Consider the following 27,670-nt stretch of genomic DNA (forward strand, 5'->3'; position numbering starts at 1 on the left):
AATTTCTTTTTTATGAGACTCAATTCCAAATATGAGAAGAAATTTGTTAAAGATTACAAGTGAAATGTTTTTGAAGGATATAAATATTGTGAGCATAATAAGGTTGTAAAAAGTATTTCAGAACTCATTAGTTGGCTTGAAATTTCCTGGTAAAAGAGGTCGCTAGTCCGGGGATATCTTATGAATAAGAATTACGTTTAAAACTTGCCCCGCGAGACCCTTTCTTCATACATTTTGCTTAAAAAAGCCTCTCTCGGATTTTTCATAAATAGCAAAAAAAAATCTTGATTGAACGCAGATGCTGGTATAGAGCTTGTGGTACGTAAATATTTATTTACTTGGGATGTTTACTAATATGTAGCGATCTGGGTATTGATTTTACATGATTCAATAATTTGTGTTAGTTATCAGAAGTTGCTTCAGTCAATATTAGCTTAAAACGTATTTGAAATATAATGCTAAATAAATAGTTTTTTTTTAAAGAAAGACAAACATTCCCGGGTTACGAATAACCTGACAATATTTGATAATCTCCTACTACCACCACAGTAAGCGGAAAATGTTGCTTGTGTTGTGATGGAGGACTTAGCCAGCCGAGGAATTGAACACACTACACCGGCCACCGACCGGTCCAAACCAAAGTTTAAACCTTTATGTTCTATGTATTTTATCCGGATAAAGCAGTTGTATTGAAATTAATATATTGAAATTAAAGTATTTATATTTTAATTGATATCCAAAAATAAGTGCCCGGAATTAGTTGAATTATGAGATACACATTTGAAAGATGCTACTACTAGGAAGTGGAGAAAGGAGAAAGAAAGAGAAAATATGCATGCATATTTGGAAGTTGTTTAGATTTGGGCACTTAATTAATATAAGTCCTGATTTATTAAGCCTGGTCACCTTCAACATACCAACTAAACCTACTCGATCAAAAATTATTTTTAATTAAAACAATAATATCAGTCATTTAGATACTTACTTGTACCTAGATTACATGTTTATAATAAGTTACAAGAAACCTATAGTAAAATACCTCAATAATATTAAAATCAATAAAATAACTTACGTACCGAAACCAGACTTCTCAAACTATCAGATAAAAGAGTTTTAACTGATTAATTATTTTTATAAAAAACATATTAAACTCTATTGACAGCCTTTAATTATTGGCATTAATTTATATGGATATACTTGCCCAAAAATATTATAATACAAGTACCTGCCAGACAAAATAGAAGCGAATAAACATTTAAATGTAACAAAAACTTCAATACTAGCTACTCTATTCATTCACCAATTCCAAGAATTCATCACTTGCAAACAAACGCTCTGAACTTGGTGTCAATAATTTTGTGGATTTCAAAAGGCAACTAATTTCAGGGCTGGTTGCTCGTTATTAACTTTAATTATTTATTGTTTTTTTTTTAAATCTATGTCTTTACCTTCCTACGAGTATATTGCATACTCATTTTTAGATTTATTTATTTTTAACACACATTTTAATGACTGTACGCATGTACGAACATACTTGCTTTATATTTATTTATGATTAACTTTGATTTATTTACCATTATAGGTTCTATTATTAAAAATCCTGATTAATTACAGCATTGGTATTTTGCTATTACTTATTAACTTGATTTTTTCCATAGTTACAAAAGAAATAATTTTTCTTCTTTTTTAATTCTTCTCTTATATAATATATAGCTTACTTGTAAATTATTTTCCTGATATAAGTTTTACTGGTTTGCAACAAATATGAATATTTGTATGCATATACGAATGTAAAATGTACATACTTATTTTTATATTTGAAGCTTCGCTTTATTTACAATATCATATTATTTGAATTTGATGTTAATCATAGTATAAGTATTTGAATTATTTTTTTAAATATAGTTGTGCTATTATCCAAGTATCATCCATGAATCCTGTTATACCTACATAAATACATAGTCATATTTCCTTGTAAAACCCGACAGAGCGTTAATGAAAAATACATAAATATGGCTAAATCCATTTTAAACGAAGTTTAATTTCAAACATTTATGGCCTCATATCAGGGTGATTTTGTGAATATTCTACCCTGGAGCAAGGGCCAAATAGTACCCCCAGTTAAGACCAGAAGTGATAATAATCGATTATTTGAATCAAGGCATGCTTGTAATTTTTAATTCATTAAAACAACTTCCAGTCGTTTGTCTCCAAACTACAAATTTGGATAAAATCATTATGTTATTGAGTTTATCTGGCAGACGAAATAAACTTTTTTTCAATATAATATATGCGACGGAATTTACTTTATTTGATTTATATTAATCTTAACAACTAAAATATAATAAAAGTTGAAAATATATATTTTTTCTTCAAATTTGCTAAAAATCATGCCGGAAGAGGTTAACTGAAGAAAATATAAAAAAGGTACGTTGAAGGGATGACACTATGCGGCATTATCGCATAAAGATGTCTAATAAATAAACTCAATTTATGAACATTTTCCGTTTGAACTCGACACAAAAAGGAGGAAAAAATTGAAATATGGATTGAAAAACAAAAAAGAATGAATAAAAAATATATCTTAAAATAATAAAAAAATAACTGCTTGCTTAATACATATCATACACAACCGAAATAATAATAACATACATATTGCCTAGTTTTTATAACTATCTTAATAATTAAAATTTTATATCTTAATATTTCAATTAAATTCGTTTTAACGTAATTTTAATACAAACATTTTTTATTTACTTACAATTTGTCACATACAACTGTAAAATGGGGGCCTCAGCAACCAACTCAGGTAATCCAGGTGGCTGACATTACCAAATAATACTTAAAATATATTTCTAATGTATTAATAAAAAAAAGAATATTGAAAAGGTAAAAATGAATGCCGTGCACATTAGCCAATGCAAACAAGAGCAATGGAAATAAAACACGTTTACTTCTACGAAGGCGTCGGAATGAAAATATACATAATATCTAAATAATGTAAAACAGGGAAAATGGATGCAGTGCATTGTGCGGCCCGCTTGGGGCAAGCGTTGAACGCTTAAAAGCTTTTAGATTAAACTTTTTTCAGGAGAATTAATAGCATTGTATACTTTCTAAAATAAACTGCGCCGCAGCACGCATTTATGTAATGAATTTGAAACACATTTGGCTGTAACGTAGAACCTCCGCTGAAAAGTATCTCACAAATGATATTTTTCAAAATTCGCATTCGCGGGGCTCGCGAGTTTTGCACGCTTTGAACGTGATTTATATAAATGTAAATTAATTTTAGAATAGTATAAAAATGTGTGTCTCTGAATGTTAAAGAAGTATGAATGAATTTTAGAATCAAATCAAGTTTTGTTTGTTACATAAAAATATTAAACTCCAGATTTTTTGTTCAGAAGATAATTGTCTCGTGTGGGTACTCTACTGAAAGAAAATTCTTTACACATCGGAATTACAGTCACATCACGTCACCAGAAAGTGTTGTTGTTGATTTATTATTAAGATCATGTTTTGACATTCAAGTTCTTGTCACTTGATTCCGTGAGTAAAGTATCCAGAAGATATTTAGAATAAAGTCCCTGTGAAATAGGATAGCACTCGGGGCGAGGACGTGCCGCGGAAGGCAGAGACACAGCCTAGTTTTTCCAGTGGATATTTTGTCGGGTTGTTTACCCGCTTCCTTCCGCTACCGCCAGATCCGTCACAATTTCCGATTTCAATTTTCATTTCAGTCCTGGAGGCTGCTGTAATTTTTAGTTACGCGCAGAACTTCCGACGTGACTTAAATAAAGCCGAGATTTATCAAAAATAGAGGTGTTGCAAGATTCGCAAATATTTAAATCTTCGCAAAGGAAGGGGGTTGATCGAAAGCGGAGATGTAAAATCAATGATACTCAAAAATGAAATTCTCTAACAAAAATAATGTGTTTCATTTTATTATTTAACTCAAGCGAAATTGAACAATCAAGATTTTAAATTGTTCGTTCAAGACCCTCTTTTTCATTGCATTTAAACATTTCTTTATTGCAACATGCGGGTGTCCTAACCCTTGAGAAATGTTTATTTATATAGCCTTTCTTATACTTTCCAAGTTCAGTAAGGTTACTGATATAGTAAATCTCCCATCGGAGGTTAAACACTGTCAAGTCCATCTTCACCACCCTGACTGCATCCCGAATGAACCGTTGGCACCAGTCACGTAAATTCATAAATCTTTCCCTGGTTTTTAAATTTGATAATCTGGTATTTGTCAACCCTCTTGATGTGATCGAGTTATCAAAATTTTATAATTTTATACCTTGTTTAATTTTTCAAATTTTGCCTATTTTATGAAGGAATTAATTGTTGTCACATAATAAACAAACTGTACAAAAAGCGAAGCGGAATGTTTTTTATCACGACTCAACAAGTTTTTGTACCGCCATTATTTCAACTTTCCTGCCATGAAATAGCTCCAGTGTTACTTTAAGCTCATTTGACATTACTATGAAGTTGGCAATAGCACCTCATAAAACGTAAGAAGGGAATGAACGTAAATTTTCCACGAACAAACACAAAGGGCGCCCCCAAACTGACGTCTCCAGCCCGGCCTTATCTTACTGTGGTAAGTTACCATCAGTGTTTAGGACTTTCATTAACATTCTCTGTGATACATTTTACATTATGTGTATTGAAATATAACTACAACGTAGTTCAGAGTTATAATTGCTTATATTCAAGCGAAACTAAACAAAGAACACATGCCTTATTCGGGTTATAATGGATGTTATTAGGTACCTACGCTAAAAATGGTAACAAATAAAACAGTATGAATATTGTGTTACAAAGATTTACAAAAGATACCTCCGCAAGTCATCTTCTATAAAGGGAATTCAGCATATTGAAATCAGAGTAGAAAATTTAAACAAAATCCTACTTCAATTTTAACTTCGCGACATTAATAAATTCATTTTTAAACATATTAAATTCCTTCAGTAAGTTTTCCTTTGAGGAACTCAAATTTTGTTTAATGTAATATCATTACAAAGCGTTCAAAAGGAAACCGCGTCGTATTAATATATATTTTCATCGGAAGATCCGAGAATTAAACGAACGGCGGAGAGCGATGGAATTTTTGACGTTACATTTTACCTAGAGAAATATGACTCGTAATTTAAATATTTCTAAATGGGAAAAAAAATCTCAGATAAAAGAGCAAAAATTATCGTCGAAAGTGTAATTTAATATTTATAAGGAAATAAGTGGAGCTTTGTGGCAGCATATGAATTAGATTTGTTACTAGACACATGTCTCCAGTTCGCTTTTCGCATCAGGACTGGTGATCGGTCTGGGAAAATGGGAGCATATTAATTAGATTTTCTGTTTGAAACACATCTACAGTTTGCTTTTCTCATAAGAACTGGTGATCGGTCTGGAAAAATGGCGGCATATTAATTAGATTTGCTGTTTGACACACGTCTCCAGTTCGCTTTTCTCATCAGGACTGGTGATCGTTCTGGAAAAGTGGCGGCATATTAATTAGATTTGCTACTCGATACACATCTCCAGTTCAGTTTTCTCACTAAGACTAGTGATCAGTCTGGAAAAATGGTGGCATATTAATTAGATTTGCTACTCGACACACATCTCCAGTTTAGTTTTCTCATTAGGACTGGTGGTCGGTCTATCAAAATGGCGGCTATTGTAAGTGAAGCATGCTCACCAAAATACGCAATTACGTATAAAAGATTAGGTGTGCAATTAGTAAAATGCGCTGTTCCACTCCACTGCCTTTGCGGTCGCGGTGGTACCAGTCTCCTTCTTGTCTCCTGGTGCTTGGTGCTAGCTCCGTCTGCGGGATGATAAATCAGATCCCGTGGTAAAGGTAATCTAACAAATAGTTGCGAACAAGTCCTAGTTACGCTAGTGATGGCATTTCTTTAGAGCGTCATTACGAAACCCTGTAGTTTTTTTTTTTTTTTACAGTAATACCGCACAAGAGTCCCAACTGCTCCCGTCTGGAGCCAGTGAGACTATGGCATCCCCAATTGGGGTATGTTGTGAGGCTGAGGGTATTGGGGAGGGGAGGGAGATGGGGAAGAGGAAGGTGGGGAAGTACCTGGCTATTCAGATCTGGTCACCAAACACGGCTAAAGCCATTTCAAGCAAAGTTTCAATTCTGAATGGTGGTCTTACACCAGGGCGATACTGAGAGTATCTTCCACTCTGGAAGTATCTTGCTTCTTGACCTCGTTATTGGATTTCCGGGACTGCACTAAAAACTTTCACGAAATAATAATTAATTAAGCTCCAGGTCCCTGAAAAAGAGATAAACGACGCACAAGATACAACGGATTATTCCGCGAATCGTTTTGAATTGAGATTCCCCCATTTAAAAGCATATTCTCCCCTGTTATTAAAAGCAATGTTCTCAATAAACCCCCTTAAGACTTGTAATTTTTGAAGATGGTCATTGAATTAATAAAATTATAAGAAATTAGGCATCAGATATCTTTTATTAAATTTCCTTTGGGGGGTAAAATATATCGAACCGTAATTGGATAAATATCCGGGTTCATACTTATTTTATTCTTATATAAAAAATATTTTCACGTAAAGAAGAGCCCATATACCGCAATAACATCGTAGAATTCATGGAATTGTTTTCGCGAAAAGTAACATCTTTGAATTCAGACTACAAAGTTTGGAGTATCTTTGAAAGTAATCTCTGGAATTATACTTAACGTAAGAATTTATTACTTTAGCACGACACATTAGTGCACTATGTGGCGGGCGACTGGGCGCATCTCGGAACAATTCGTTCAAAACAGTAATTAAAATGTAATTAAGTCCCTCGCCCCGTGACTGAATCTGCGCTATTTCCGGTCTCTCCGGCGAACCCTTGCACTCCGATATCTGACTTCCACTAATGACACTGACAACCAACTTGGCGCGATTGACTTTGTAGCTCTTCCTCCCACTCTGGTTCTCGCTCTTATTCTTGCGTCATCTTAACCAAGTTCGCAGAGGAAACCAAGAGATATTTTCACTATTTTTATGAATATTTATGAGATTATTTAGAACGAATTCTGATTGTAAAATCGTTAAAGCAACATACAATTTCAAGATATTGAAAATAAACAATATTATTTCAATAATTATTTAGAGACATGGAGAATAGCGGTGGGTACCTAAAAAACAGAAAATATTAATATAAAAAAATATCTGCAAATATATTTTTTAACTCCTACCATGGCAGTGACCTGAAAAAAAATCTTATAATGATTTTATCATGAAATAACAATTTAATCATGTCCATATTCCTATGGTATGGCAACTATATACTTTATACCTGTAAATATACGTGAATTTGACTTTTATACAAATCTACAGTTTTATTACGAAAACGATGAAAATTTGCATACTTGGCCTTCGAAACAAGAAGGAGGTCACTGTCTAAGTGGGATTTTAGCTAACAATTTTTAGTACAAATCCTTTGGTTACATTTTGCCGTAAAAGAATTATTATGGTTCATACGAGCACATTGCAAAAAAAATCATTAACAGTAACTGAAATCAACCAACACCGAAATTACTTCGATTATCAATCATGAAACATATCACAGATGATGACAGCCAATAAATCTAAAATAGAACGTCGCGTCAATTGGCTAAAAAAATGCAGATTTCTTATCTGTACTATGTTAAATGGTTTCACTAAATCACGTGTATGATAACAGATAACAAATTAAATCGCATAGTATTTCCAAACGAAAAGCTGATTTTCGCATAAAAACTTTTTATTCAAAACATAACGGACCATTTTATATCGCGTTAATCTAGGCCCATAGGCGTTCGCAACCCATCAAACGAGATAAACCGGTTGTTGCTGCTATGTTGCTGGTGATGCTATACGTATTATTCTTCAACGTATTTAAAAGGTATAAATATCGCGGTAGCACTTTTTGTAAAGTAAAAAGGTATTTTAATTATCCGAAGCATCTTCCGGTTAATATTCTACTTAATATTCCAGCTGTCCGGATGATAGGTACTTGAGCGCGGAGGCTAAACAAGATGAAGCTTCGTGTATAGCGAGCATATAGCACTGGCTCTACATAAAGAAGAACAAAACCAAAAATTTAATTTATGCCATTTCATATTTACTGCTACCCTTACCGGTACATTTCCTTGCATAATTACTAGTGTGTTTATATTTAAAATTATTTTCAAACAAAAATAGTTTCAATGTTAAATTTCGAAGGTTGTTCACAATTAAAATTGGTGATATAATTATTTTCTACACAACAACCACTACACGAATTTAAGGGACATTTTAAATTGAAACTTTTCATAGTACCTGAAGTTTGCCGGAAAAAGAATATTAAATGAATTTATGAGTGCACTCAGACCGCGAGGTAAGACGTATTAAAAACGCAATTTTTCCATATTTTGAGGCTCAGGTAAGCTTTGGAAAGGTAATGTGGTCGGTAGCTTTTCACGATCTTTTGTTTGATTCCAAAGTTATTTGTTTGTTTGCGGCAATATTGCGGGGCTTTTTTTTGCGCGTATGCGTTCGTATATATATATATATATATACGTTTATTTGCATTATTTTAAAAATGTAGAATTGAATTTAAATGCTTCTGCTGTTTGTTCGCTGAACATGATAAGAGATTTCCATGCTTAGGTGGGTGTGTTTATGTTTTTTTTTGTTCTTGTTCGAATTCAGAATGAAACAAATTGTGTTTATTTTTCAAGTACTTATATACTGAGGTAATTAGTTTTTATTTTCTGGCAACACTGACAGTCGGTGAAGTAGATTCCTTGCTACCCAAATTCGCTGACAGAAGGCTCAGCAGGGGGTCATTTTTGTTGGTTGTATCAGTTGGCCAAATATATATATATATTTTTTATAGTGAATACCTCACAAGAGTCCCAACTGCTCCCGTCTGGAGCCAGTGAGACTATGGCATCCCCAATTGGGGGATGTTGTGAGGCTGAAGGTAAGTGGGGAAGGGAAAGAGGAAGGTGGGGAAGTACCTGGCTATTCAGAACTAGTCACTAAACACGGCTAAAGCCATTTGGAGCAACGTTTCAATTCTGAATGGTGGTCTTACACCAGGGCGATACTGGTAGTATCTTCCACTATGGAACGTGCCGCAAATATACTATATATTATTTTAATTAATTAACTGTGAAATAACACAAATTAATCAAATAAAATTTATTTGCGCACGCCGGGTTCGAACCCGCGACCTTCGGAATGGCAGTCCAATGCGTTACCACTGGACTATGCCGGCCGTCATTATATAAATGCATGTTTTTGTTATTGCGAGTCATTCTCAACCAAATTTAATAAAACAGCAAGGTCTGTGATAATCTGGGGGAATCTATTTTAAACCGGGTAGTAAATATATTACATTTTGCAAGTGAATGTATTGTAATATTTTATAAAATAAACCAGTGTCTTCAAACAAAAAATATTCTTACTGAAGAAACCTACAAATTTAACAAATTGTTTGTGAGCTGAATTCTTCTTTCATGTTAAAAATGGATATTTACATGAATAAAAACTTTTAATTAACAACTGGTAGGGACTACCTGGCTTCGACCGAATTTCAATGCTCTCTTATCAAAATGATTTTTATCATAGTAGTAAAATAACACAACAAACATTGATATGGTAATTGTAAAGCACCATCGGCGTAGACACTTGTAAAGTACTCTCGTGTATTTTTTTTTACCAAATATCCAAACATTATCAATTATAATTGAGCACCATCGCTCATGATGGACAAAATTCTGGACGGAAAATTTATGCAACTTTCATTACATTAGAACTACTATTCGTGGAGACTTTGTTGCTTCGGAAAAAGAAACCGATTTCTGCTCTGTGACAAGGTAAGGTTAGGTTAGATTGTCTTAATGCACCCGAGTAAAGCGTAAAGCTATCATTTGTTTCCTGCTGTAGATAGAATTACCCCGCGAGCATACAACATATGTTAAACGCGTCAATATATAACTCTACAAATAAAGGGCACTAAGTTTAAAAAAAATGCTTTTGAATAAATAAATTAAAAGCTACTCTTATTTTTTCAAGTGTAAGATTTCCCCAATGTAATCCCCCTTGATATTCAGATGAATACCAATTTCAAAACCCACCCGGGCCCATAAGATGTTTTAGAGATTTGGTCAAAGTAAATAAATATGCCTCATATTTTCATTGAGTTTTGCCGCAGGGCCGCAGAAGTGCGCAGCAGAGGGAATACGCGCTCAAAGTACAAGAGGAATTTTATTACAGCGGTTCAGGAATTAAGCACATCCAAACTATCTTATCCCAGGCACAACTTTTAAACAGTTGCCAGGAATGTGTGTTTCGGAGAACCCTATCTTATATACTTGTACTGTACTTCCAGAGATATGTGTAGTCTGTACATGTCTGTCTTATTGTTATAATATTACTTAGAAATGCTAGTTTCTAAAGCAAATAATGATCCCTACATTTTTTGAAAAAAGCTTTTCACATGCTTACCTAACTTTATGTGAAAACCGTACACTGCACCGAGTCAGAAAGATCATGGCAAAATGGGGAAGTTTGGGAAGGCTAAAAAGGTATGTTGGTGTAGTAGATGAGACAGAGGAAAGTTGATTTTCAGATCTGCTCACTAAATACGTCTTAATAATTGAAAAAAAAAATTGGCAACGTTTTGATACTGAATGGCGGTGTCTTATCAGGTGATTCTTAAGGACGGGTTGATTCACAGAATTTGAAAAATTCATCAAATTTCATAGTCGATTTTCAAGCTCTGACAAGGTTCTATTCAAGTTATGTTATTTTATAATTATTGGAAAGTTGTTTCACAAAACTGAAATAATTACAGAACTTGAATAGAACCTTCATAAAACTGGAAAATCAATTTTGAAATATGATAAATTGTTAAAATTCTGTAAAACAACCCGTCCTTTTATAAGTAAGTATTTACCACTCTGCGTTTGAGTTTTGAATAGGAGTACGAAAATACCCACAGCAATATTTGAACTCTAACCGTAATTTGCTGAGCCTTTAGAATAGGAAATTAAATAAAATGCCACTGCCAATCTGATATGTCTAGATAACGTTTACTTAACGGGATTGGTAATAAGTTAAATAATACTAAGATTCTCTGAATTAATATATTTTTTCATATTAAGTATTTAGGGTTTTGAATGATGCCAATTATCTTCGTTCAAAGTAACACAAATGTTTAAAAATAATCACTGTTTCAGGTGTTCACTGCATTCCACTGGAAGGTTTTTTACTCCTGTCTCTAGCGTGTACACGTGCGGAAGGAAGTAGAAAAAGCTCATACTTGCTAAAAGAAAGGATACTTTCAATAATCATAAGCCGACATCGGGGGAAGCTCGATCCTGTACCGCGTGAGTAAATATCCTATATCAATAAAACCAAAACAAATAAACATCAAGGATCAAATGACGTAACCCATATCCTCCGCTGTCAGATGGAATATTATTATTATGCATGGTTGCTGAAGTTTCGCAAACACAGTCATTAATAATTATAATTCAGATCATACCGCGTTGTGAAGTTGTAACTTCTCATATAGTAAAAGGAAATATAAAAAAAATAATGTGCACTAATGGAAATAAATAAGACAGTCCGTCTCAAAATTCATTGCGATATTCAAATTGTATTAATAATTTACAAGATGGACGCCATAACTCTGCGATTACTATGTTGGGCGGCCATCTTGTTCGGTTACCTCCGCATTAACGGCTCTTTAGTCTGTACGTGTACTGGTAAAAATGTCTATAACCAAGAAAAAATAAAGTTTCCTGTGAAAAATTTGGTTAAAAAATTGAATTTTCAGTTGCTATGCACTGGAGAAATTGTTTCGATATTCGAGATTCATACCAACTATGGAATTGCCACCTGGCAAAATAAACATACCATAACACATCATTTAATAAAATACTACTGTTAATCACAGTGATAAAACTCTTCTTAATAAATACATAAATAACATCTCTCTCCCACACACAAGCATATCTTTTTATGGGAGTACATCTTTAAATAAAAAATTAAGATTTAAAATTATAAAAAATGAAATTTTGTTTTCTATTATACACATGAATTATTACCCTGATATCAATAATGTTTATATCATTTTTGTGTTACTCTACTTTGAACTTTTCCCTAAAGCATTTTATCTGCAAAATATTAAAAAATAAAACACTATTATTCCTCGATATCCCAAAAGATAATCAAAAAAATGTTTTCTTTTGAATTACCAAGTCACTGTTTACAAGTAAATGTTTACACTTCGAATGGAGGATCAAAACAAAGGTGGGAGCGCCGCGAACATTTTTCATTTAAATATTCAACATATTATTCAAAATAAGCTGCGAGCTGCGGGCCCGAAGTTGATGTAGTAAATAAATTGTAAACCCGGGTAGTAATATATCTCGCCACGGAAATTCTGAAGAATCGAGAAATTGTTTTTCCGCTCTGCAATACGTTCCATAATAAAACGAAGCGGAAGAATGAATCGATGGAGTCTTCTGGATCGACTTGAATATAATAGAGTCCGTCATGGACGTGTTTGCCCGCAGCGTTCTTTCGCCCACACTCCGCTGTGTTGCTCTACACCAGAGGTTCCTAAAAGGTGTTCCATGGAGCCCCGGGGTTCTGTGGAAGGGTCGCAGATGTTCCGAGAGTTAGGGCGTGGGCGTGTTGCAGAAATCACGCTTCCCATTGTCTCGACTTACCAATCGAAACTGGAAACTAGATAGGATGCCTCTCCAGATCTGCGGATTCAACTGTCGGACATAAAAGCTTTTTTTAAAACTGTTATCAACAAAATGATTGAAAAATTCTATGCTTCCCATTAAAATTTTTCAAAATGATTGTAGTCTTTATTCCAAGTAAAGTGTATAAGTCAAACACGATACATAACCAAACAATCAGTTTAATGAGAAGGTAGATCTTCACAATTGCTAATTAACTTTATTTATAGAAGTAGAGGTTCCGCCAAGAGAAGGTCGTTCATTTAGGATTCCATAGTCGAAAAGAATTGGGAACCGCTACTCGACACCATAGATAAAGTACAACACAAGAAGTGTCTAGTGAGCGTGTTTCGTGATCCAAATGTAAGCCTAATTTGAGCCTATATTGCCGTGCAAAAATGTGTTTCACGAAATTCAAATAGGATGGCGGTATACAATTTCAGGGAAGCGTAAGAAAGATAGACCGTGTGTTGAATGGTCAGTGTCACATTTGTTTCCATTATAATTTGTATGTAAGGCACTTCCAGTTTTCTTCTTTATTCTATGCTCTCCACCTACGCTCTACACTACTGTATCCAGTCTACACGGTAACTGGCAAATCAACAAACCTTAAAAAAGGGATATAAAGTCATGAAAAGTGAATTGAAAAGTGAACTAATCTCCTGCTGACAAGCTACTTGCAGTAGCTTAGCGGGTATAAATAATATTGTATGTAATCTTTATACAAATAAAAAAAAAAAAAAAACAAAACAAAACAAAAACTAAGTGAAAGAGGTTTCTTAAGTTATTTTTATAGATATATATTCTTCGCTTTTAATGACTTTAAATCACTTTTTAAAGGTATGCTGAATTGTCATTGTATTAAGTTATCATGGAACCGTGCACCAATTCTATGTTACTTGGATGACAGTACATTTCATTATAGATTTTTGTTTGATAAGCCCCCAAAGGGCACATAGACTCCAACCGATCGGAGGACTTTGAAGCAGAGAATGAACGGTTACCTGGAGAGAGTTTCCTCTTGGGGAAGATTAACCTAGTCGAATATAATGTTTCAAACACCCAATCATGTCTGATTACGTCGAAAAGATATCGAAATGTAAATCTTGTCCCCTTTAACGGAAGCAATCGTTCCAACAGACTTTCTATTGATATGTTTGGTGTCACTCTAAGTGACCAGCTCAGTACGGGGGCTCTGTCGAAGCCAGAGTTAAGTTAGCCTCTCAGAAGCTGGGCGGTCCTGTACAGGGCCAGCAGACACTGTAATAGTATACAACTACCAACTCTGTACAAATCGCAATTACGCCCCATGCGACCGTGTTGAATTTGGCAGCTACCTCTCATCTGGAGCCCCAAAATACCTGAAAGAAAACCCTCGACTCTGTGCAGAAACTGGTGATCCGTTTGATAGATTCTCCCATCTTGTCAAACAGTTTTCAATCTTTAGAGCACGGGTCAAGGGGGGGATGCTATCCTTGTTCTACTGGTATTTCAATAGAAGAAGCTCCGAGGAGCTAGCGTCATTGATCAACAGCCTCGGGGAAATTACTTCCGCCAGGACCTAGAGTGTGGAAATAAGTTGTATTTCGTTTTGTTCATCAGTAAGACTCAGCTTCTTTATAAACGCAATTTTTAAAATGGAAACTTTGTATCTTTGAACCTTTTGAACCCTTAAACACTAGCTCTTTTATTTGACAAAGCGTTGAACACTGGCTGTTTTGATATTAATGACAATTTTTAAGATGTTGTAGTGAATATATAATCGGCCGTTTCCCAACATTGTATGTTTTTATTTACAACTAGCCCCCGACATTGCCCGGGCTTTACGCAGAGTTTTTAGAAATCAAATATAGACAGTAATTTTCCTCTTATTTTGAAAGTCAAGATTTCATCAAGTTTTATAGAAATTCTGGTATGAGGGGTGGGAAAAGGGGATTGGGGTGGTTTTTCAAAATATCATGTAGACTGAGACTTCCTTCTTGTTATGAAGTGTGCAAAAATATGAAATAATACAAATCTTGAAACAACTGTTATTCGTGATAATAATTAAACAGCAGAACTTCTTTATAAATAAAAAGTTTTTTTAATGGATTAATAATAACATTATTTCATGCGAAAAACATAAAATTATAAAAGAGTTCCACAAAATAAACTTAATTACAATACAAAGCATTTATTTTAAATAATTTCTTCATATGAAGCGGTTACTTTGTGATGTGACATTATAATTTAAAATTAAACAGTAACTTTGTAAACATCACTTATGGGTAAATACTTAATGCCGACCGGGTTTCGCTACAACCGTAGCCTCATCAGGGCAGTATAATACTCCCTCAGTATGGGTATGGGTATAATACTGCCCTGATGAGGCTACGGTTGTAGCGAAACCCGGTCGGCATTAAGTATTTACCCATAAGTGATGTTTACAAAGTTACTGTTTAATTTTAAATTAAAATAATTTCTTTGCTTTGAAAATCCATTATGGGTTTGCCTGCCTGATAAAAATAGGCAGCGGTCCGGATTTGGACCGCGGGCTGTAGTTTTCTGAGCTCTTTTCTATTCCCTGCCCCCTACGAGTATATCTCGTACGAGGAAACGTATTAGGATGTGTCACGATGCGCGTCGCAGTGGCGAAATGCCGTTGATAGATGATTTCTCCACCATCTCCAGGATTACAGTATCTTCTTGTTCGTTTTCCTCCCGACGAATTACTTGACAATGATAATATATTTCATCCGAGATTGATGAGAATATTTTATCGTGTGAATAGAAAATAACTCCTTAGAGATCGGCTCACGGAAAGGAGATTTTGGTTCATTCCATACCCATGCATTTATTTAAATATTTTTAAAGTACAATGACAGTTAGGTTGGGGTGTTTCAAATACTATCACATTCGATGACCATCAAATTGCCGATTAGCGCCAGTTTCAGTATCTTACATTTGGACGATTCCCGTTAAGTGCCGATTCTCAGCCCGTCTTAAACGTCTTATGGCCGTTGTTCCCAACCCTACTGATCAACAGTTGAGCTGAAATTTCGGCTCAACACTGCTCAAACACACTACATTCTTTCCAACGGAAAGGTGACAACTGAGCGATCAATCAATTTAAGGAGGTTAAATTACTGGATTAAGCCTGCTTCAGCAAATGACTAGTGAAAAATATTCGCGAAGCCAAGACACGGTGGCATATAAGTCAAGTATATAAAGTATCGGTTTATGTATTACAGTATTTAAAAAAAATATATGCATTGATAATAAATACAATAATTAATTCGTCAATGTTAATTTAACATTGAAAGTTTTTACTTTGATGTCATTTTATTGTCTATGAAAGTGGGCAGGGCCACTTAAGATAATCCGTAAAGATGTTTGGAAACGGGCGAATCGAACGTTACTGAACAAATCACTAGGCTGATCGTAGCCTCATATTGATCGTTCGAAAAGTTGGGAACAACGGCCGTTAGAGTTTTAAACACCTTAGTAGATCTAATTGTGAGAGTAAATCATAAAATGAGTTATTTTTTTTTTTTAATGTAGGTAAAAAAATACATTATGTTGAACATAAGTTATTAAATAGATAGTTATACCATTTAATTAGCACACCAGTTGTTTTAAATTTACAAAAGTAGATATCGCACGTTTCCATACCTCATTTCGCAGGTGCATTGTATATTAGTACTTTCAAAGTAATATTAGTAACATACGTCAGGCACAGAAAGTTAGGCGAAGTAAGGGATAACGCTAGTGAAGGGATGCTTTAAATGTCAAATCAAATGAACATTAATAAGAAGCGGAATTGGATCGGAGCGCAGTTTAAGGGACTTGGAGAACTCTTGTCAGAGCGATGACTAAATGCGAACTTATTTGAAACATTCCCCAAGTTTTTCTGTCTGTATAGGAGATCACGTGTTACATACTTTACGAACTTTAGCAATAAATCATCAACGTTCCGTGTATTTCCGAGGCGTGTGTATTTATTAAGGTTTAAGAAGTGTAGGACAACTTTGTAAAACATCGAAGAAATTACCTCCTCGAATATAGGGGCAAAGATTAACGTAAAAAACGAGACTAAAACACTAAACTGTTCTCACCCTATACGATAATAAGCTTTTAACTTTGAAAGCAAAACTTTTTAAACGTAAAATGGCCAAGTTATAAACTGAGGTACGCTAGCATTTTTTTATACATGCTTTATGGAACAACGGAACAAAGAGTCACTTTGTACGTTTTGTTGTTTGTGGGGTAATTTGAATATACCCTGATGGCAAAGTTCACAAAAAATATGAACTGTAAAATGCAAAAGTTACATGTTTATTTAAATTTCACAATGGTTACTAACATACATTAACGAGTCTGTTTCTTTGAACTGGCGGTAAGTTATTATGCAAAGTACGGAAAAACGGATTATAAAACTATTATATTGTTTGTATCAGAAAATCACTTCATTCAACCAGGATCAAAACTGCAATACTTTTCAAAACGTGGCCGATTGCACTAAACTATTAAGCTACCTTTAATCGGTGTGGCTAGAATTCTCGAATGTTTCATCATTATTTATACGTAGAAGCTGTATTAAAAGTTAAGTTAACTTGTTATTATTCGTTTGTAAATGAATACCCCGAACACTAAATAATATTCTGATAATTTGAGCGATTCTGAAAGCCACAACAATACTTTGCAATGCTTAACAATATAGACAAAAAACTTATTAAAAAATATCTCACTTAATGACTTTCAGATACGCTCCTGAATGTCACGAAATCAGGTCGTAAAGCCAAATCGTTTTCATTAGCTAATCAGCGAATTTCAATTGCACAAACATCCTATCATTTTAATTAATTACGCTTAACCGCGCACCGTATAATTGTAGCCGTGAGCCGCACATCAAAGGTCTCTGCATCATTAGCAGATGAATGCACAATGTTGGTCAAGCGCGTGTAATTAATCAGGCCACTCACCGCTTCGGTGTGTATGGGATGCACGCAAACAGCAGACCGGCTACCGCGGCGAAGGTCCTGTGAAGGCGGGTGATGGAGAGACAGACGCGGGTGAAAATTGGTCAGGTGGAACCAGAAGGGCTGCAGGCTGAACATCGGGAGGTTGGCTAGGTAGAAGTAAATAAGTAATCAGGCCACTCACCGCCTCGGTGTGTATGGGATGTACGGCAAACAGCAAGCCGGCCACCGCGGCGAACGTTCTCTGAAGGCGGGCGATGGAGAGGCAGACCCGAGTGAAAAGCAAGCAGGCCGCGGCGTGTAGCAGGCTATTGGTCAAGTGGAACCAGAAGGGCTGCAGGCCGAACATCAGGAAGTTGGCTCTGTAAAAGTAAAAATTCCAAAATAACTATTACATAAAAATACAATTTGGGAGGCGGTTTTGGATACCGCCGCCCCGGGAAACATTTATTAAATAATTAACACCTCTTCCATAGGCCACCACAAGTGGTTTGCTATGTTTGGTGAATTAGCAGGGGTGCCAGGGTTAAACTGGTGTGTTCACGATGCGTCTGCCAACCAGCTGCGTGGCGGACCGGATCGCGAGAGGCTGGTTTGGGGAGACCCTTTGACCTCTCCCTCCAACTGGCCTCTCTTGACCCATTGCCTTGCGCTGAAGTGGGAAGGATAGGTCATACGTCCGTCACTCCTGGACACACTGATACTTAGATTCCTACCCACCCCCTCATATATTTTTCTCTCCCAGATCTTCCTCTTCTCTCGTTCCTTAAAAAGGCTCTCCACACAGGATCCCCAAAGATTACGTAGGCCCTGATATAAATTTAATTTCAAATTATTTTAGGGTTAATTAAAAAAAATAATTCATAAAATTCAAATATTGCCGTTCTGTTACCATTCATCTCAAGTGAGCTTTACACTAAATAACTTAATATAATTTATGTAATAACAAGAAAATTACATAAATCGGATATATGTATAAAAACTGTAAAACAAAAAATATCGATAACAGCTGTAAAAGTAAATATATAATTAATTAGTACAATATACGAGGCGTATCCAGAAAGTAAGTGTACTGAATTTTTGTAGGTTACAAATCTTTTTATTGAAACAAAAAAATTACATGGTTACCGTAGTACATATGTAAGCTATTTTTAGACATAGTCGCCATTCCTTTCAATGCAGGTGGTGAAGCGGGGGATCAACTTTTTGATGCCTTCCTCGAAGTAGTTTCCCGCCAACACCTTCGTCCACTTTTCCACCTCCTCCTTTACCTCCTCGTCGGTTAAAAACCATTTTCCACCCATGTACAGCTTCAGGGAGGTAAAGAGATAATAATCTGAAGGTGCTAGGTTAAGGGAATGCGCGGAGTGGTTCAGGATATCCCATTTAAACGAAGCAAGCAGTTCCTTCGTGGCGTTGGCCGTGTGTGGTCTGGCATTGTCGTGCAGCAGGCTGACTCCCTTTGTCAGCATGCTTCTTGTTATGAATCGCCTTCCGCAATTTTTGTAGGGTCTCACAGTATCTTGCAGAGTTGATGGTCTCCACTTGAGGCAGATATTCAATCAAAATTATGCCTTGACAGTCCCAAAACACGGATGCCACGATTTTCTTGGCTGAAATTGTGGTTTTGAACTTTTTGGTGGAGGGTGAAGAGGTGAGAACCGTTTTTAAACTAGCGATACCACTTGTACACACTCGTACAATTCATAGCTTTATCACCATATGTGTTATTAGTTTTAACCTCATTATAAACCTCAAACGGAGGTTTTTCCTTCCAAACGAGATAACGGATGAGCCGCGTATTTCGCATTTGGCGGGAGATTGGATTGACATTTTTCACGAAACGTGTTGTCGCGTTGACACTTCTCAACGTACTGACCTTGAACAGGTTTCGTTGTGGAGGGGAAGAGTCAGGCTACACGTAAGTATAGCCAACATATCGAAAATAAAATTCATTCGGTCGTGAGAGCCTCAGTACACTTACTTTCTGGATATGCCTCGTATATGGAAATTTCTGAATTGTAGAATGAACATCTTAAAAAAATGTACGTAAAAAGGGAAAAAGCGCTCTTGTTTCTACTATCGTGGTACGAGAACACCTAATGGTAGGCAGGAAAACTTTCTTCAATTTTTCTTCACATCAATTTATTTAAAAAATATTTAAATAGGATATTAACTATCAGCCGTCGCGGTCACTGAAATGTACAGTTATCTCCAAAATCACTGAGCTCAAACTAAGGGTCTAACATCCTTAGTCTGTAGGTAGTTCTGTACCTTCTGTACCATTAGCTCAACTATACTCCTCTGTGATGTTCTAAGATTCAGGGTATAATTTCCCTTAATCAATAGTATTTCAATACCTACCACTTCTCACAGACTACTCTAGATACGGAGGGTATGTGCTCTTTAAAATATAAATAATGATATAAACATAATTTACCGAGCCGAACCCTCTGATATAAAAATATCTGGAGTCGATGAATTATTTTCCCATTTGAACTCTGGTGAGTTGTCGTGTTGTTCTTGTATTGTTTTGTATTTATTATGCTTATATGATGCACTTGCATAATGTGAATTGACTAGATGATCATTTGTGGAAAAGTGTGTGGAAGGGTTTAGTTTTTTCAGTGGAGAATATTTAACCCAGATATAAAGTCGGAAAAAAATATGAGCCTGGCGTGTAAAACTAAAGAAAATAAAATAAAATTAACATTTTAAAAGGACATGACATGAAAAGAGAAATATATTTTCATTGTATCCTAGGAATGTACATGCAATTTTTATTATGGGTCAATATTAGTGTTGCATCATTGCAATTACTACACCACATTGCAATAATATGTCTGGATACATATGTTTGTGCTGTTGCTAATAAAAATAAAGTATCTATTCAATTTATTTTTTTTTATTTTCAAGTGATGCAAGTTATAGCAGCTTAATTGTTTAACTTTAAAATATTGTACTTGGATGTAGACATCAAACTTTCACTGGTCACTTAAAATATAACTTTTAAAATGTTGTCTTCTCTAGACAGCGCAATAGAAATGTAAATGAGCAGAATATAATTAAAGTTTGGTTATTTTAAACATAAAACCTCAAAACCAAGTATTTTCGTTTCATTTATATAAAACCTTATCGTAAACCTTTGTCCACTTTCAAAACGCATTTTGTGATTTTTTCCACAGTGAAAAAAGTAGAAATTTTAATTTTATACGCATACAGAAGATAACAAATTAGTAGGCAAATGCAAAATGCTGAAGCAAATAATCGTATGCCTTTCGCGGAATTTTCATCAGCAGGTATGGAGCATTTAAATAATCATAAAGAACGGTCTGATCGTTTCCGGGCAGAAAAGAAAGATGCTCCGTTGAAGCAAGGGTGAATCCATTTGCATTTATACCTAACAGAGGAATGCATATTTATAGAGAGTATGCAAATTCGATTCGGTGCGGGGCTATACCGATAGCGCAAGTTACGAACATTGAACGTCAGATAGATGCATTTGTCTTTGTGCTGAGTGCTAATTTACAAAGGGAATCCGACTCACACCCCCACCCCACGATGCTTAGTTATATTAGACTTCAGCACACTTCTGCATAGGGGCGCGGCATATTTACTATTCCGGGGTAAACTGGTGTTTTCTAAAGAACGCCTTTCTGGCTATTTTAATTGAGTTTTGCAGATTGAAATTTTTAGATAATTGCAAATTGCTTTTACATTTGTTTTAACGTTAATAAAATACAAACACAGCAAGACTGTATACAATACAACATAATGTTATTTATTAGTCAGTTTTTTTTCATGAACTAAATGTACGTACTTCTCGGCTTCGTCATTATAACACTACTGTAAGTATCAAAAATTCTCTTCATTTTGCTTAATTATAAAAAAAGAACAAAACTGCTAAATCGAAATTTAAAAGCTCAGTAGTTCTTGATGAAAATGACGTAGTGGGTAGACAGAGCGGTAAAAATTTTAAGACAGATTTTAACTTCAGATTTCTGCCTCGAATTCAACGTTCTTAAGGAAGCGTCTATATTATTTTTTTACACTAACCCGACACAGAATAACTTGAGGAAAATAATTTGCCTCAGGGCCTATGTCATCTTTTGGGATGCTGCGTGGAGGGTTTTTTTAAGGAAAGGAACGAGAGGAAATTCTGGAAAGATAAAAGGTATGAGAAATCAATTCACCAAACGTAGCAAACCACTTAGAGTGACATATGGCAGAGGTGTTGATAATCCAATAAATGGTGCCCGGGGCAGCGGTACCCAAACACGCCTCCTAAATTGAAAATATTTATTATTTTTGTGGCCGAGAAGATTATAGTTTTCCGTTCCAACAGTTCTTGAAATATTATGAATAAATCACACTCTAAAGGCACTCTTAAACAAAATGAAAAAAGATGAATAAAATTAAAAGTTAATAAAAAAGCAGCACTCTTCGTTTACATTTGAATAAGCCGTCAAATCAGAGAAGAAGAAATTTTCCCTTTGAATTAATTCGGTGTACCCTGAAAGAGAAACTTTTATCTTATTATCAATTATTCATTGAATAAATAAATTTTGTACTGTTACCCAAGCCGACTTTACTTGTGAAAGCTAAAAGAAATCGTGTCTCCAGAATTTCTGTTTACTCGAATTTCTTGACTCTGGCTGCATTTAAAATTCTGTTTTGAAGTCGTCAGGCACTCGAGGCAGGCTATTGTTTTGAGACCGCACTAATGGGCTTAGACTAGAGGGTAGTCGAGTTTCATCAAATATGCCATAAGACTATGGCTTCCTGTAGATATTGTACAAAGTCACGGATAATATAGAATTAAGATTGTCTAATGAGTAAGAGAGCCCACTGACTGGATCAACTCGGAATCCGCTCTTTGCGTTTTGTATTGCATTATTAAGTATACCGGGTGTACTAAATACAGATTAAATGACATGAACCTTATTTAATTTATATGTATGGATGGCTCAATGAATTGCCGTTAAGTATTTTTCACACTTTCAAGTTTTTGAGGTATAGTTTTTATGTTAAATGTACCTACACTCGGGAAGAAAGATGAACCTTAATTCCCTTTATGAAAACTTCTATCAACTTGGTGGCAATCACGCAAATACAAGCGGACATATACCCATTATGATGAAAAAGTGTCCTGATAAATTTTTTTATTACAAACTATCGATTTACTTTTGAAAACAAATTTTTCGTTGAAAATTTAAAATTTGGATAAAATATTTTCATGTTGTTTTATTTTTAATTTTACATTTCTTTTTCGGCTTTTGGTTGAGCAAGATTATTTTTCAAATGATTAAGTACTATTAACTCACATAATTGCTTCTTTAATGGCTTATAATTTATAATAAAATAATAATAACTGCATGGCAAACCTACTAGATATTTGATTTAAAAATAAACTTTAAAAAAAAATATATTATTTTGGCCTAAAATCTAAAATTAAGTTTTGTATAAATAAACCTACCAGCCGTTCCGCTCAAACATGTAATATATTCTATCAACGTACTAAGAAATAAAAATATGATTTAAAAATACATTATTTTCGCTAAATATTATTATCGAAACCTTTTAAAAAATCTCAAATTGAATTGGGTAATATTTTCATTAATTCATTTCTCAATAAGTGAACACGCCTTTGAAACTAATATTATTCGTAAAAAGTAAAGTTCCTGAATGGTATTAGAATAAATTAATGGATTTGAAGAATTAATTTAATTTTCATGAAAAGCTGGTGCTTTTATGTCTACACCGCAAAAGAAAATTCTCCTTCGATTTTCGGATGCTGAATGAGGGAAGGTGTAATTAGAATTAATGGGGTGAAAGAGTTCAGAAATTATACAATTATCTGCCCATAATCTAGGAATATTTTTTTCTGATTCGGTCGTAACGGATATTCTCAATATGAGAAGCTTCACGATTTTATCTTATTAAAAATGGCCCGGCGTTTTCAGGCCATTTTACGGGGCGCTTTATACGTCGTTTATTTATTTTAATTTTACGATTTATGACATAAATGGCGTTGGAGTAATGTTATCTTGTATGCGAAGACGTATCATTATGACAGTTATTTCATTCTCTAAAGAAAATGGGAAATATTAAACGTTAAACAAGGATTATGTTAGATTCTACTTTATTTCGGCAATTTCAAATAATGTCAGCGAGAAGATTAAATGAAACAAGTTAACGAAGTTCACAAGCTGATATTTTAAGATTTTTTCTTACAAAATGATTAATGAATAAATCCGACTTTTGGTCAAAATTTGGTAACTGAGTAGGTACCCAACCCTATCTACGAGTATATACATATATATATAAAAGTTTTTGTTTGTTTGTTTGTCCCCTATAGACTAATCATAAATTCAAAACTACTAGACCGATTTAGTTCAGTTTGGTTTGGATAAATATTTCAAAGTTTGTTCTTATTATTGCCCGGAGTATTTAGAGAGTGGTCTGAATGACAGAATAAGTCAAGGGTGTCCGGGAAGCCTTCACATTATCTCTACTTCCACTGGAATGAGAGAGAGAGTTGAATACAAGTCGACGTTATGTAGTTTTTGTTAGTAGTACCGATACAGTAGTGAATGGCACGCCCGAGGAAAATGTGGCACGATCAAGTGAAACTAACACTTCTTCAGTTAGAATGTTTTGATGATTATCATTTACATGTAAAATTAACCATAATGTAACGCCACCCTTTAATTGTGTAGCAACAAAAGAAAGGAACCTTCTATACTTTTCTGTTGTCTTCTTAAATTATCTTTTTGTACTGGTGGTTTCCTTGCTCTTATAGGAACTATTAATTTTAGATGCTGGCATGCTTGAGTTTGTTGTTTGCGCGTTCCGGCGAGCCAGCGGTGTATTTTGAGATCCCTTGTCGAAACCTAATTCTGCTTTGAGCGGCTTGAACTGCTACACGTTATTCCTGCATAATAATCCTCCACGTTTTCAGAACCTTCTGATAAATCTTTGTTAATTTGTGTTAAATTAATCATTAGAAACATAAAGTCGCTTCTTATAAATAATAACGAATATTAACGCATAAAGACGTACGCGATATTATTTTCGGGTCCACTGAGTTTATTCCGCTTATATTTATAATTGAAATAGCAAAATTAAAATGATAATAGTATCCAAGAAAACGTCGATAATAGCAAATCACAACAGCCGTCATCATGGAATATGGTACTAATGCTACACGAGTGTCATCTTTCTAGCGCCCTGATTGACTACAGAGGATTTTACTGATATCGGTAATAATGTTACGTGGATTTGACTATTTTTGAGCTGTCGTGTATTTTAAAACATTTTTTGTTGTTACTTAAAGATGTGAGTTTTTTTTAGATTTGACTATATTTTTATTATAATTGTCCAAATATATTTTATGTACCTTAGAATAAAAAAGAAAAAAATGCCACGTGGGCGTGTTTCATTTCGACATTCACCATCATTATAAAATTCATATGGAGAGGCGATATACGATGTCAGGCAAGCGCGTGCTAAATGGGCAAGAGCCAAAAGGTACTATGCCAGAAGCGACATTAGTTTCCATTCAAATCTACAGGGAAAAAAATTCTTGGTTCCAATTTATCATATTATGTGCAACCTATGTTTGATAAGTTCGTCTTTCGTGTTTTTAACATATAATTTAACCGTCGTGCTGGTTCAATCACAGAAAAAAACAGTTGACACATTTTTTATCGATATCATTGAATAAACGCTTTATAGCTCATAATGGAAATTATACGGTGACAGGAAATAGTTTATCTAAATTTTTTTGATAGAAAAAGCTGTGCGAATTTCAAGGCCCAAGAGTTTTTTATCCAGCCTTTTCGCAGTTCAAGGAACAAGCATACAGATATTCTGCTTTACGCTTAATAAGTATTACCTACCACTGCAATCCTTCTAATTAATATTGCACATGAGAAAGTGTGTTTGTTTGTTTGTTAGTCCTTCGTTTACGTCACAACGGAGCGACCGATCGAGGAGATTTTTTTGCATAGGTGTAGTTGGAGGATTAAGAAGTGACATTAGGCTATATTTCTTTCGAGTGAGACATTTTTTTGTATAGTAATAATCTCCCCGAAACCATGCGAGTTTAGCCGCGGGTAAAAACTAGAATTACTATATTTTTACATGTAACAAGCAGCTACGAATTCCTCAAGCAAACAGTCTTTTTCCTATTATGAAAACATATTGAATAATAATGCGATTCATGAATCAGCATTTTCCTTCTTCTATATTGCAACAATCATCGCGATGCGGCGGTAAGTATTGGTGTTTGAATTGAACTCTAACGCGTAACGTTTCATCTGCCTTTATTGCACAGGTTTCGCCCGGTCCGGAACCCAGATCCCAGCGTGCCAGTCATCAATCATTTAGATTTATGCAACTTAAGTTTTGCACACTTTGCTCTATACTCGTGCATTTCTACTGCATTCTCCACAAAGGATGATTATGCTAAACGCAAAGAGAAACACGTGTGGAAGTCGAAAGTATTCCGGAGAAGAAATTCCATGCATCATATTATCATTAGTTTCATGCGTTGTGCTGAGGTCCGTTAGCAAGTGCAAATAGAAATGGTAGAAATTCTGATAGGTAATAATAATAATAATAATAATAATAATAATTGGATAATTTGTAGAGCGCCGTTTTTGTGAAAAATCACCTCAAGGTACATAAAAAAAATTCTGTTACAATGTGATGTTATGAAAATATTATGCAAGAATTATAAAAACATAATTAATTGCCCATCATAAACAAAGGAACCATATTATCACTTGTTACATGGTTTACAAATATTCAAATATGAAAATTTAATTTTAAACTTAGGCAAGGCCGAATAACAAAGCTATATACGAGCATATATAGTTCATAATCGAAATTATGTAGTGATTGATTTTGCATAAAAGTTTTTTTGGTTAACTTGAAATACGATTAAAATAATTACTTACAGGCGTCGCGTGCAAGAAATTATTTTTTTTATATATTTTTGAACCATTTTCAAGTCTTTACTAAAAGCTCAATTTAAAAGTTTTTACTTCTGCATTGCGAATTTATAAATGATTAAAACGCTAAACATGGAAACTCTTTCCTCAGATGGGGAATACATTAATACAATCTCTCCAACAATCGGCCATTTAAAATGACAGTAATATTTAACAATGCAAAGCGTAGACATTCGTGTCGGTAAATTATTGAAAATGACTTCTCAATTCCAGAATATCTCCATAGTGCAGGGGTCGGCAAACCACGGCTTGCGATCCGTATGCGACTATTTTGATAGTTATTTGTGACTCTCTCTTCAGAGTTACTCCACTCCGTAAACTAATAAGAAAAGCATGATTCCCGGACGCAAAATGAACTCAAATGGCACAACCACAATCCATATTTTCTTTCTGTGCGCTCGCACTAGCATTGTATCAAAATATAACTAGATAGTTTATATCATGTACAGATGAATATAATAAATTGATAATAGTAACTAGATATGAATAATATTCAACACAACGCATCTAGTGAACTGATAACGACTTATTTTTAGTAGTCTTGGTGTTAAATAAATATAAAGGTGTAAATGGGAAAGAAATAGTGAAAATGTATGTTTCGGCTTCATTAAAATTTTGAGAATCTTGACTACCTAACCAACAGAGAATTAGGCAAAGAGGACGGACCGCCAAACATCTTGGTCGCATCTCATACGCATCCCCTGCTTCATTCACATTCACAATTTTTAGTCATTAGAAAGTCTGCCGACCCCTGCATAGTATGTCTGCGAGCATAACCCGCTTAAAAAGTTTACCCTAAGCAGGGAATGTCAACACTGGGACGTGATTTATGAATATTAAATGTATGTTGACACGCGACAATATTAGAACCGGCCTGACGGGGAAACAAATGCATAAAATATTAGCGCCTTTTTATTCCAAT

At 34.6% G+C, this 27,670-nt stretch overlaps 1 protein-coding gene across 1 annotated transcript in view; it reads right to left on the reverse strand.

The window, feature by feature from the left end:
* The window catches only part of LOC149423571 (protein O-mannosyl-transferase TMTC1-like), a 583,937-nt gene that overhangs the window by 94,821 nt on the left and 461,446 nt on the right, over nt 1-27,670 (reverse strand). The window contains exon 2 of the mRNA XM_089632018.1: nt 17,916-18,093. Coding sequence (XP_089488144.1) covers nt 17,916-18,093 — 178 coding nt within the window. The remainder of the gene's footprint in view (nt 1-17,915; nt 18,094-27,670) is intronic.

This window comes from Hesperophylax consimilis, chromosome 5 (genome assembly GCF_061612785.1).
Source record: "Hesperophylax consimilis isolate HC1 chromosome 5, BYU_Hcon_1.0, whole genome shotgun sequence".
In the NCBI taxonomy this organism is placed as follows: domain Eukaryota; kingdom Metazoa; phylum Arthropoda; class Insecta; order Trichoptera; family Limnephilidae; genus Hesperophylax; species Hesperophylax consimilis.